Source organism: Cyprinodon tularosa, unplaced genomic scaffold, assembly GCF_016077235.1.
Source record: "Cyprinodon tularosa strain WSP-4 unplaced genomic scaffold, ASM1607723v1 ctg165, whole genome shotgun sequence".
Classification (NCBI taxonomy): Eukaryota; Metazoa; Chordata; class Actinopteri; order Cyprinodontiformes; family Cyprinodontidae; genus Cyprinodon; species Cyprinodon tularosa.
This window is the reverse complement of record NW_024038483.1, coordinates 209,804-224,159: the sequence shown is the minus strand read 5'-3', so window position 1 is coordinate 224,159 and position 14,356 is coordinate 209,804. Positions and strand designations below refer to the sequence as shown.

Genomic DNA, 14,356 nt, shown 5'->3' with positions numbered 1-14,356 from the left:
TTTAGTGTAGAATAGCTGTGCATGAAAAATCCAAATTGTAGTTTTTCAAAAAGCTGATGAAAGAACCTGAAAGACAAAAGGTAAGCAAGAAAAGAGACTGAAACAGGTCACTAAATGAGAGACTTTGAAATAAACCGGATGTCTATGCACTCCACAACAGACACACATTCTTTTAATATGCATTTATCTTCAGTGTTATCTGAGGTCAGTTCTTTTATTTTTAGCTTTAAGATATCAGTCAGTTACCCCTTCATCTACTGCAGTTGTTTAATTAAGCCTGGAGGGTACATTTAGCATAAAAATTCTCCTCACTTAGATTTACATAATACAAATGGCAGCATAACACAGCAACAGCTTAGTAGAAGATGCTAAAATGGGATTCAGCGGCTCTTTGTTCACTGTCCCTGGTGATTTGTCTCAGCGCGTTTGTTTTCAGGAATGCAGCTGCTGCTTTGACAAGCATGAAGATGAGGTAGGACATTTGCTAATAGATCAGAGGTGTTGAGGGTGTCCCCTCTGATTTAAGAGGTGCCAGATAGTCATGTCTTATTAGGAAGTCTCAAACTGGTAACTTCCCAAGCTAATCAGTTCACCAGTTTAAATCCACAGCACAGGTTGTGAGTGTAACACAGGAGGCAGACGCGTAGATCACTGTTTCCTGTCAGATGCAGAGCATCCACAAATATAGACACCAAACACAGTCCCACTATATAATAAAACTGAATCTGTTGTCACACGGCAAATTAACGATCTGAAGGTGAGAATGTTTAAAACCACCGTAGATGGAGATTTGTCAAAGGTTTAAACCTATAGTGCAACAAATGCATGTGAATAAATTAGATTATCATCAACTCATGACAAAGTAGTTTAATTAACAGGAGGGACTGCAACTTTGAGAGGGCTGTATTGTAAAAGGGGTTTGGAGAAAATGTAATAGCCATTGAATATGCTAACCAAGTGCTTGATTGGTTAGAAAACTCACATGACCTGAACCCCTCAGAAAACATATTTTCTAGAAAGATCAAGAGAGAAACCTGACCAAAAAAAAAATCAGATGAACCAAAAGCTCCTGGTACACGAGTTCGGGCTGCTTTTACACTTCAGTGGAACCTCCATGCTGCACAGCTGCTATAATTCAATCCAGAGCACTATAGTACATAAAAGTGTTGATTTGTTTGTTTTTCATTTATTGATAAAGTCTGTAAAAAAGGGATTTTTCCATTTGATGATGACTTGAAATTTATCCATCTGTAATTAATTAATATATGATGTAGGAGCCATTTGTCCTTTCCTGTGATTATCGCCACTAGGGGGCGTCTTTCATTTTGGATTCTGATTGTCTGATGGGAGATGAGGTTATTTAAGTCCAACCATGATGCTGTTGAGGTGTTGTTAATGAGAAGAGGTGACAATTTTCTACTCTGTTTGGTTCTGATTAATGTCAAATTTATGTATATGTAAAGGAAATAGTAAAACGATGGACATTGTTCTGATAATATATTGCTTTATTATAAGTCATACTAAAGATCAGCATCATGATAATCTTAATTGAACACACGTAAAACCAATGCCTTTAAGGAATAGCAACCAGTAGCCTAAAATATAGGATTTTAGCTGCTACATAGGTAGTATATAGGTTATTGCATGTTTTTAATAAGTGAAATTATTTACTCAAACTAATTTATTTATTGCAGGTGTTTAAATATATGCCACCCTTTCTTATAGTCTCCTTTTGCCCAAGAAATTTATCTAACCCATTTTATTTTCTTATTTTTATTTTAACTGAGTCATAAAAAAAAATTACATCTTAGGGCATATTTTGGATATTTTGCCTTTTGCTGGAAGCCTTGAAATTGCCCATTCGTCCTAAAAATCCTTTTAGAGAAATAAACATTTCATTTGTGTTTTCTTTTTCATTTACCAAATGCTGGCGGATAAAACCAAGTTTTAAGTTTTTAGTTTTGTTTTATTGATTCTTAATATCATCTTTAATGAGTGAATTAGTTTTACTGACAGATTAGATGTAACTGTTTTTTCTTTGTTTCAAACTGTCTTAGTTGGTTATAAATAAAGCAGGTACCCAAGAAGCTAAGTAAATGACCATGATCTCTCAACAAGGCATTAACACACATAATGGGCTATAATTACAGGCCTCCGCTGCAGAATTTGAAAATCTTCTGGTGCATAGACTTGGTTTCCATGTCAACGAAAGCCAGCAGCCAGTGAAAAGCCTAGTTCTGATTTTTGATTTAATTTATTTAAAGAAGAGCAAAAAATCAAGATCTACTTTTTACATCTAATGAAATACCCTCTGGAAAAATTGACATGGCTTGGGAAGCTAGATGGTATAAGAACAAATTTAAATTAAACCTTAAATCTTCAGCAATTATGCCACACCATCTCCTTCTCCTACATCCTGCAGTGGGCTTATTGCTATTGTATTTGATCGACAGTCAAATAAATTGTTGTAAGAAATTAAAATCAAATCAAATCTATTAGGAATAAAATCTCAAAATGTTTTATGTATTCTTAAACGTAAGTAGTTGTCCTTTGCTTCTCTCTACTCAGCATTTTGTTAGGGAGCAAACATTGTGAAATCGATTTGGATGGTGGTGATTAATTTCACTTTGCTTATGTCACTACCTTTAAATCTTAGCTGGAGTTGAGCAAGTGGATCATTATCAGAGATCTGCTCTGTTGTTATTGTATTTGCTGAAATAGCATTAATCCAACTAAAAGTTTGTGTTTGTGTCTAAGGTGGCGTCTGAGGAAAAGTGGATTTTTCACTTCGACCAGGGAAATAGGCAGAAGAGGCTTTTATCAGGGGCTAGTGGTGGGAGGAGTGCTGAATCCATAAATAGTATTTTCCAACATATACTCACCAAATGTGTGCTGAAATGGACCTGTGAGGATCTATATTCCTCTTAAAGTCTGACACATCATGCAGTTTCATTATAAAACATGGTTTCTCTGTATTTGCTGTGTGGGTGGGTGTTTTTTGAGTGCCAGCTGAAGGTGAAGAGTTCTCCCCGTTGAGCCAGCTGGTGCGCCTCTTCTTAATGTAGCTGATCGTCTCATAAAAGGGCACAAAGTTCAAGCACATGTACACACCGACTGCGATGGCCAGATGTCCCAAATATACCAAGAGTCCTGGGTTTAAGGGAGATTTTGATGCAGTCCAAGCTGTTTGAGTATAAGAAGTACAGATGGCACATACGTAGCTATGATGATTCTACTGCCTGCTCTCCCATTCTCCTGGCTAGTTTTTGTTATGTGTTTTTATACGTCCTCTTTATGATTTTCAAAAAATATTATGAATCCAAGCATCTATAAATATGCTGATTGTTTGCTACCTATTATTTCTGATTTATTTAATGGTTTTATATTAGCATGGAGCCACCAGAAGTGTGGTTGTTTGTGTGCAAATCGAAATGTGTTTTAGCAGCTCTAAGTGACATTAAATGAGGTTGATAAACCAACTAGATTTATTTCATAACAAACTCAAATGTACATCTGAGTCACATTAAAAGCAGTTGTTCTCATTCCTGGTACTCGTACCACTGTTCTGCATGTTTTAGATGTCTCTCTGTTGCAGGACACCTGCTTCAATCATTGCATGAGCTTCTCAGCAGACGCTGCAGAAGCCTGTTAATCATCCTCTCATATAATCAGGTGTGTGGCACCAAGGAAGCACCTGAAACTTGCAGGAATGTTGAGGAGTAGGATGGAGAAACATTGATCTTAAGGATTTACCACTGCACTTAAATAGAAATACAAGAGGCTTTATGATAGGAACTAATGGGACCAGTATGAAAATCTCAGTTTTCCAATAGGAGAACTGAGACAGGACATTGTTTTTCATATTTTGATAAAATGCAATAGAAAACTTTGCAAAAGGCTTGCAAATTTGTTGAATTTCTGAGCAACATTGAGTTTCATCTACAGTAAAGTTGAAACACAGCTTCTACAATAGTCATAAAAATAAGCCGCATGAATTATAAGATTCAAATAGTCTCATATAAAGCTCTAATGGACTGCTTTTATATAAACTGAATGGTCAACAAGTGAGAAAACCACAAACACAGATTCTGTTTGGAAAAAGATTGGTTAATATTACGACTAACACAATAGTGCAGTTCGTTCTAATCCTAAAGTCCAGCTGGTTCTCTGGAAACAGCCTCTGCACAGAAAGATAGAGGATTAGGAAACACAGATGGAGAAATCCAGCAGAGCTTCGTTCAGGAACCAGTTGTGCATCGTTATCCAGATTTTTCTGGTTCTTTGTAATCTATGTAAAACAACAAAACATACTCAACCATTTCTATAGATGAGTATTTTTTGTCTTTCTTGCTTTATCTACAAGTAACTGTATATTAGTTACACATTTGACTATAATATCACTGTGGTTATCTTGTATATTTTCCATTCTGTTAAGTAGAAAACAAAATTGTTACAGTTTCAATTTACTTTATTTCTGCATAAAAGCTGAGCTGTAAGTCAGGGCATTAAGGGAGGCCGTGTCATCTGCATTTAGTTCAAACTGGTTGTAGCATTTTCCTCAAGTGGTTTTAATACAATGGTTAAGTGAGAACTGTAGGATTCCCTTGAGTCATGAGTACTCAGCTCAAACATCCTGTTCAGTCTGTAGCTGTAGATAATTATGGGCTTCTCCTGTCTCCTGTATATGTAGGCTTGTTGGTCTCTTGGTGCTGTTTTACTCCAGGGATGGAAGTCTTGGATATGCTTATCTGTGCTAGTTGAATCCATTGCAATGACCTGAAATACATTACAGTTTTATAAATCAATTGTCTTATTATCTGTTGTCATTGCAAATTATCTGCTACATATTCAGGATGCATTAGATTATATACACATATAAAAAAAAAATAAACCAAACACCTCCTTTATTGTTTAGTGAAAACTTCAAATAAAAAATTATAGTAGGAATTTAGTTAAAAATGGTGCATTTTTATTTTCTGAATCAAAAATCTTTATTTTCACTATAAACCACGAAAATATTTAGCAGAGACTCACAGCTTAGAAAGCCTAAATATAATGCGAGCAAAAATCAGAAGAGGAATTTAGACCTTTAAACAGCTGTAGCAGATTCTTGTAAGGTAATGTGTGTGAATGCTAACTAAACAAACTAAATGCTTAGTTAATAAACCATTTTTCTACTGATGTTGGTTTTTAAAGGAGACTTCAATGTATCGTTTGAGGCAATAATAATGAATCAAATGTAAAATGCAGGAACCTCGTTAGACAATGAGGCAGGTTTTAACACAAAAACAGAGGTTATTACTTTCATCGCACTGGGTAAGAGGCTGTTTTTAAGTCCTTCCAAACAGGATGCTTTATTTGTGGCTTGTCGAGGTTTTTGAGCCCAGTTCGATCGTGAATTTCCCAGAGATCATCAGCACAGGTGTCCACAGGTTTTTTGGAAAAAATTAATAGAAATACCATTTCGTCTCTTTCAAAATCTATTTTAAATGGGACACCCATTGGCTGAAAGTTTTGGTATTTTTAACCTTGAGGCTATGCTTCACCGATTTCTAAGATCTTGCTAAAACTCACCACCCGGATGATGTAGCAGGTTTCCAAGCAGGAGCAATGTAGAAATAGAGGCTGGTTTTGTGATGAGAATTTTCTCTTGGATGCATTGCCTCAGAGTTTCACCACTGCTCACAACCAACTCGAACAGCAGGGAACCAGACGGTCTCTTCTTTAAACACTTGAGTTCATAGACTGCAAACTGGGCAGAGCTGTTTTGATATTTTTTTTTCAAAGAATTTCTTTTAAAGCAGAGTGTTATGTTGGAAAAGTCATCAAAGCTGTTCAGCTAACTACCAATGTTCAGCTAAGATTTGAGTTATTCACATGATTTTGGTGTTTTTCTGACATTTGGTTCTGTTTTATTCTTTCAGTTTTATTCCTTTGGTTTTCCACCCTTTATTGAGCTTCACATCAATATTCATCAGCACATCTAGCATATCTATGGAGCACCTCTTTTATTCAATATCTAAGTCTCCACATTATACCTGCATTCATTTTAAGTGTAATTATCTTTTAGTATTTTGGATGTCAGCAGTCTCTCTCTCTCTGTCTTAATGAAATGGTTTAAGTCTTAGGGAAGTAATCTCACTTTGGTTTTAAGTAAGTGTTTTCTTTGGGTTGCAATTTGGAATTCATTTTTTTTTTCATGTCATTTCAGTTTAGAGAGTAAATTTGAGTTAAAATCAGATTGTGTGAAAATAAACAAATATCTGAAAACAAAGTTACAAGCCAGCATGATTTCACATTCCTCTGACCACATCTGAAAGGAAATGCTGCAGTTTTTCTCTATTTTACAGTAGATTTCAACCTTTGCCTTACAAATTATTTTCAGTCATTCAAATTTAATATGCAATTCAAAACATATACAAAACATGCTTAATATTACAGTACATGTAGCAGCAAGTAATGGGGCTTTATGAGTACCATACAACTGTCTATAATAGGATTTCATTCAATATAATACAACTTTTTAAATTATATCCTTTTTCTTTTTACTTCATTTCACGTCAGGTCAACAAGAACTAAAGGTAAAAGTTTAAAATAGTTTTAAGCTTAGATGCCTGAAATAGCTGTTCCACAATTTGAATGAACTTGTAGGTTTAGGCAGGGATTAGTTAGTCTTTGCAGAGGTGCAGAATTTAAGGAATCAATGGCAGCAAACCTTGGCTGCTACAGGATATCCATCTTACACAACAAATCCCCACACATATTCAGAAATATATTAAAAGATTTAGTATCTTCTGAGGTGAAGCTGTATAATATCTGTGTCCCGTTTGGTCTTTTTGTAATATTTTTCAGGTTCATGTTCATGTTCATAACGTCATGTACAGTACTGTGAGAACAGCACTGGAATCTCTAAAGAAATAACTCTTGTTGTCTTATTTTTTCAAACTGAAGTTCCCAAAAACAGCTCCACCTCCACTGCAGCCACATTTATGTAATAGTTGAAATGCAAAGAAAACTTCTGTGTGTTTTTGACTCCTTATATAGGAAGAATCAGACCTTTGATAGAAACATGGAGATATTGTCTGGAATATAAGAAATTTCTTGTCTGCTGCTCTTTTTTTTTTCTCCAGCTGGATTCAACTCCTGACCTCTACATATGTTGTTTACATCATGGGAAGTTCTCATTAATATTTTATTGCCAAGCTACTGTAGGAGCATGTGGAATAAGCGACCATGTATGAAATTATCTGCTTTATTTATGGTAGATATGCACATGTAATATTCTACAATTGTATTTGAGAAAAACTATATAAGAATTACAGTACTTAATAATGATTGGCACTGCAGGCTTTTATAAATCCTATACTCTTTAACTCTCAGTGACAATCTGCATGTACATGTTCAGTACATAGAAAGTGTACATTCTGTGGTCAATGCATCTGTTTTTCTCCTGTCTATGCAGTTGTCTGCCAAAACCAGAGGGATCATTTAACCCCACAGCCTTCTGTTCAAGGCCTTTAGGATAAATTAGAGCACTAATAATACAGCAGCTTTGGGGGAGAAGTGTGTTTGCAGGGGAGGTTGTGCCTCAGCTTGTGTGTGTTCATTATTTGTGAACATGTTTCAACTCAGAACTTTTTGGATTAAGCCCTGGCAATAGGAGTCTAATCTTTGCTTACGAGGCCTGGAAGCCACAGATTTATATTTTCATAACTCTATGATGCTGAATTTAGTCTGTTTATTAGAAAGCATTTATTTAATTATGTGAAGGCATGGGCCCATATGAGATTATTTCATCCCCTTTTGAAATGGTAATGCAGTATTTGCACGGCTTTATTGACTGTGACATGATTTAATTGTTTTTTTTTTTTTAAAGAAAAGCATATTTCTACTGCTATTACAGTAAATTATGTTGTCCATAACATGTTTTTTTATTTTCATAAATTAATTTGAGTAAAAACATTGACTAAAGGTTGGTAGGGATGCTTCCTTATGATTTTAAATACTATCTGTTAATGCTGTACGTATAACTCATATCACTATACTGCAGTATTGTTTTTTCACATATGGTATCTTTATTTGCAAGAACAATAATGAAACAATAAACCATAGAATGATGCTTTAATGCCTATATAAATAGAAATACCCTCTTTTTCAACAGATGAAGTATAAACAGCAAAACAAAGAAAGGGTTTGGGGTAAAGCAGAGATTAGGACATGCGTTTTAATTTGTTTCTGCTTTCAACTCTTTGGCTTTATTTTGGTGTAAACTGATAGTAACGTTACATAAAAATTAGCTACATTCAACAATAAACTGGCTTTCTAACTGAGCAGTTTAACAAGCCTATTTGTTGTAAAAAGCCCCTTATAGTTCCTGAGTGGAAACTGCACCATGTAAAGGAAAAGTCATTTTAATGTTTAGGAGCATCCAGCCAGAGTCACAACAATTTAAATTACAATCTGTAGATGAAGCTAAAGATTAAGGGGATGGCAATGAAGCCATTATTTTAAACTTGTGATGACTTGTGCTACGATTGTTCAGACATGTACTAATAGTACTAATAGTAGTAATAACCTGCTGTACCTCTAACATTTCAGTTTAAAGAAATCTTTCATTACTTGTCAGTCTATTATCATTGTGAACTTCTTGGATGGTTAGATGTGGACATATTGACTGGTATTATTTTAGGTTTTCTATGCAGTGGAATGACTGATAAAAACGGTCGGGGCCGTTTTTAACCCCCCACTAGCCTCATAAGATGCTACAGACTTGTTACTGAAATCCTCAAAGAGACTGTTGATCTAACAGTGGTCTTCATGTTCATTATAGGTGTCAGAAGAACGTCAAGCTAAATTCCTATAATTTCTATAAAGGAGATCTCCTTTCTTTTATGACAACTGATGTTCTCATCATATGCATCTGATTTGATACAACTGTGTGTAATTTAAAATGTGCTGGGGGTATCCAAATGGATGCTCAGAAAATGTTGATTTTCAATGCTCTGTATTAACATGTTTGCAGAAAAATAGCTTGTGTTTTATAATTACTATATATACTGTATATATAAACTGTTTTCTCACCCCTCGATGGGTGGTATGTGTCATCCTCAAGCTCGGGTCCTCTACCAGAGGCCTGGGAGTTTGAGGGTTCTGCGCAGTATCTTAGCTGTTCCTAGGACTGCGCTCTTCTGGACAGAGACCTCTGATGTTTTACCTGGAATCTGCTGTAGCCACTCTCCCAGTTTGGGGGTCACAGCCCCCAGTGCTCCAATTACCACTGGCACCACTGCTGCTCTTACTTTCCACATCTTTTCTAGCTCCTCCTTCAGTCCTTGGTATTTCTCAAGCTTCTCGTGTTCTTTCTTCTTGATGTTGCTGTCGCTTGGGATTGCCACATCAATCACTACTGCCTTCTTCTGCTTTTTGTCGATCAACACGATGTCTGGTTGGTTAGCCATCATCTGTTTGTCAGTCTGGATCTTGAAGTCCCATACGTAGGATCTTAGCTTGGTCATTCTCAACTACCTTAGGAGGTGTCTTCCATTTTGACCTTGGGACTTCCAGCCCATACTCATGGCAGATGTTCCTGTACACTATGACAGCTACCTGGTTGTGGTGTTCCATGTATGCACTTCCTGCCTGCATTTTACACCCCGCTGTTATGTGCTGTATTGTTTCAGAGGCATCTTTGCACAGTCTACATCGGGGGTCCTGCCTGGTGTGGTAGACCCTGGCCTCTATTGATCTTGTACTGAGTGCCTGTTCTTGTGCTGCCATGATTAGTGCCTCTGTGCTGTCCTTCAGTCCAGCCTTTTCCAGCCACTGGTAGGATTTTTTGATATCAGCCACTTCTTCTATTTGTCTGTGGTATACGCCGTGCAGGGGCTTGTCCCTCGATGATGGTTCTCCTTCATCTTTCTTGTCCTCACTTTCGGTTTTCTCCTGCCTGAGGTACTCACCAAGCCATTTGTCTTTGGGGGGCATCTTTCTGATGTACTCCTGGATCTTAGTTGTTTCATCCTGGACAGTGGTCTTGACACTCACTAGCCCTCGGCCTCCCTCGCTACGCTTGGTGTACAGTCTCAGAGTGCTGGATTTGGGGTGGAACCCTCCATGCATTGTGAGGAGCTTTCTCGTCTTGATGTCAGTAGCCTCTATCTCCTCCTCCTCCTATATATATATATATATATATATATATATATATATATATATATATATATATATATATATATATATATATATATATATATATATATATATATATATATATATATATTTTTTTTTTTTTTTTATTAAAATCAGACAGTATACTGCTAATTAATAATTAGCAAAATACCAATGAAACCAATAAAAGCACTTGGATCCAGATCTTTTAAATTAAAGAAATATTGAAGTGAATAAATAACTCATCAGCTCACAGAAGCAACTGTCAATAGGAAAATTACAGTATTTATTCTCCCTAAAAACTGTCGACTAAACACATTTACCTGTTGTAATGCTCTTTAAACTTATTTTGAAATCTGTTGGTCAAATAAATGTTAAATACCTTGATAGCCGTACTATAATCATGTTGTTTCTTTGTTCATTAGAAACACAAGGTGGATCTGTTCTACAAGGTCCGCCACGTGATGATGGAGCTGATCGACCTGAGGAGGCAGCTGCTGTCCGGTCACCTCACACAGGACCAGAGCAGAGACGTCAAGAGACACATCACCGTCAGACTCGACTGGGGCAACGAGTGAGAAAACATATGCTTATAAGAAACACATTTTCTAATTTATGCTGGAGGCACATCAAAGTAAAGTTGGATTTAAAATCCACACCCTAAACATCAATACAAAGTCTACTTTAAGATCATGCAGAATTTCAGACCCATCAAAAACACAAGTTGTCAGATATATAAGAAGTTTTGATTTAAGGTGTTTAACTTTCCCTGCCTTGTTATCATCAGATGAGTGGGTGTCTCTATGCCTCCACTGTGCAATAAAAGTGATTTTCAGAAGCAGAAAGATGATTATAACCAGAAGCTGGAAAGATTCATGAACTCAGTGAAAGACGGCTGAAGGAAAACAGATATACTGAGAGACAAAAGGCTTTAAAGTGAAGGGACCTGGAAGCCAGGGAGCTCAGACATCCATCCATCCATCCATCCATCCATCCATCCATCCATCCATCCATCCATCCATCCATCCATCCATCCATCCATCCATCCATCCATCCATCCATCCATCCATCCATCCATCCCCAGAACTGAAATGTCTGATGTATCTCCAGGTATCTTTTGGAGCCACTTTTCCAGTGTGCATGTTATTGCTTCCAGTGCTCCAATGATGACAGCCCCTGCACTACCATTGCCTTCACCTTCCAGGCTCTTTCTAGGTCTTTCCTGAGCCCTTAGTATTTTTCCAAATTCTGTTGTGATGTTTCCATCATTTGGGATGGCCACATCGATCACTACGGCTGTCCTCTGCTGCTTATCGGTGAGCACAATGTCCTCCTGGTTGGCCTCAACCATATTGTCTATTTGGATCTGGAAGTCCTACTGGATCTTACCTCTGTCATTCTCCACCACCTTGGGAGGTGGCTTCCGTTTTGACCGGGGGTCCTCAGTTTGTATTTTGCACAGTTGTTTCTGTTCACTATAGCAGCCACTTGGTCATGGGTGCCAATATCTGGCACCCTGCTGTGAGATCTTGTACAGCTTCAGGCTTTTTAGGATCCGTGTGTGGCATTGAGTCATAAGCTTTCTTGTAAATAATCCAACAAATTGGTTTAGTGGTTTTACAGGTCTGGATGGTTATGGGCAAATAATTCTCATTGGATTTCTTTCTTTCTTTCTTTCTTTCTTTCTTTCTTTCTTTCTTTCTTTCTTTCTTTCTTTCTTTCTTTCTTTCTTTCTTTCTTTCTTTCTTTCTTTCTTTCTTTCTTTCTTTCTTTCTTTCTTTCTTTCTTTCTTTCTTTCTTTCTTTCTTTCTTTCTTTCTTTCTTTCTTTCTTTCTTTCTTTCTTTCTTTCTTTCTTTCTTTCTTTCTTTCTTTCTTTCTTTCTTTCTTTCTTTCTTTCTTTCTTTTTCTCTCTCTCTCTCTCTCTCTCTCTCTCTCTCTCTCTAGTAATGTGTAGCACTTTAAAAATGTGAATCTCAATACTCATCAAATGCCAGACTCCTTTTTTTCCTGGCTTCCACACTAAGAACAAATCATGCTGGTGTTGTCGATGAATTTGTGGACCAGGTAACAATACAGAGTAAAATGTATTCAAATCACTTCTGTTGCAGCTGTAATTTTCTTTGCACAAGATGAGCCGCTTATTGACAGTTATATTCACACATCAATGCAAACGGGGCTCAGAGAGCTAACCCAATCCCTTTTGACCGTGGTTGCTTAAAAACATCTTAATGAGGGGCTGCTTATCTTGTTGGGTGGATCAATGCTAATGCAGTTTACAGCTGGTCAGAGCTCAGAAAGAGCAGGATCAGCTGCTGTGATCTATAGGCTGAATGTTAATTCACATCGAATAGATGAAAATAGAGACACTTTGAAGGTCTTATTGTCAGGTCAGGAAGCGCTTTCATACGCAGGTCTAACACAACAACCATATGATTAATACTGCCTTTATCTCAAAGTTAATGCCTCACTGTGGTGTCGAGGTTGGTCACAAATAGAAGAAAGTACTCAGGGTTAATAGCACTAATGTAAAATACTGCAATTTCCTGCATTTAGATGCAAAGCTCCTGAATGTTCAAGCAAAAATTTTACGATTTTTAATATTTCATTAACGACATTTAGGCTCAACTGTTCAATAATAATATTCTCAAGACAAACTTTTTTAGACAAGATGTAGGGATCACTTTTTTGGGGCATCCATTGCCCCCCTTTTGTTTGTCTGAGAAACCCTTCACCAATAATGGAGGCATTTATGCATTTTGTTCTTTGAGACAAAACTCTTTGGTTTTCAAACAGTTTTCCCAGTTTTTATTAAAGAGAAATATACAAAACAACGTTTTTTTTTTAGAAAGCATTGATGTTGCATAAAATAGTTATAAAAAATTTAAATAAAAAAGTAAATTAAGTGATCCAAGTAGGTCCTTCTATATCTGGATTATCTCGTTGGGTTTAAATTCCTTTAAATGTTTTAATACCTTTTTGTTCTTTTTTCCAGACACCTGGGTCTAGACTTGGTGCCAAGGAAGGAGTTTGAGATGGTTGATGAAGACCAGATAAGTGTGTCAGACTTGTATAAAATGGTAAGTCAGTAATACAGTATTTGTAATTTTATTGTTACAGTTGATGCAGCAAACAAAATATTCTGCGAGTGGTCAAATTATTCAATAAAGAAAACAAAAAACTAGGAAAGTATTTCTCATTTCCTGAGACATGTGAACCTGTTATGGGTTCACATGTGAAGCCAAAGAACTGTGAAGATTGTGTGTAGAACTGCAGGTCAAGTATGAACAGATTGACACCGGTCCTGTTCCCCTCAAATATTAACAACACCTTTTAAGGTCTGATCATTAGAACAGGCGTTAATGCATCCAAAGTAGCTTGAGAGAACATGTGATTTACATTCCGAGTGGAAGTGGGCCACAGATGGCTGCATTAAGTTATAGCCATGCTTAGATACACTGGCTGGTCTCTAAGTCATACTGTACATGAATAACTGATATATTTTGGACTTCTTTGAAGCAACACATTGCAGGAGCTAACATTCTGTCACATCATATAGTCCTGATTTTAACTTTTAAAGTATAAACTAATGGCTGCTACTAGATGTTAGTGTGCAGCATCTTTCCAATGATTTGCAGGTAGTTTTAGCTACCAAAAGATACAAAGATGATGTGTTTAAATGCAATTAATCAGCAAGCCATGGATCTCCATTAAGTTTTGCCTGAAGATGCAAGTGAAAAATATTTTCTTCAAGAACTTTGATTCTCCTAACTTTGTCCTTACATTTAGCCAAAACAGGTTTTATTCCAACAAAACAGGTTTTCTCTCTTATAAATCATGTCATTACACTTCCCCTCGCAGTGCTTCAAAAATCATTTTCATTTGCAGGGAAACTAAAATTATAATAGTTAGCTTTTCTGTTGAACTTGAGTTTTAAAATGAAAAAAAAAAAGAAAAATTAAAGTCTGTCTGTGAACAATCAGGCCGATTTCTCCTGATAAAACTTTTAGTTTAATGAAATATGCATAATTGTAAAATTGTTTAGTTAGCTTCATATCAGCAGATGAGCTCAGAGTTTATTACAATTTTTTTTTTTTTTTATTGTCAAATATAAAAACTGAAATGCAAAAAGCTAAAGTTTGGTTTTGATAAACTTTCCCATATGTCAAATGAGCTAAATGCTGGGGTAAAATA

The 14,356-nt window shown here is 36.4% G+C and overlaps 1 protein-coding gene across 11 annotated transcripts in view; it reads left to right on the top strand.

Moving 5' to 3' along the window:
- The window catches only part of LOC119780707 (dedicator of cytokinesis protein 3-like), a 259,177-nt gene that overhangs the window by 183,585 nt on the left and 61,236 nt on the right, over positions 1–14,356 (top strand). For all 11 annotated transcript variants that reach the window (XM_038280830.1, XM_038280829.1, XM_038280828.1 and 8 more), the window contains 2 exons: positions 10,590–10,738; positions 13,158–13,242. In XM_038280830.1, the coding sequence (XP_038136758.1) occupies positions 10,590–10,738; positions 13,158–13,242 (234 nt within the window). The remainder of the gene's footprint in view (positions 1–10,589; positions 10,739–13,157; positions 13,243–14,356) is intronic.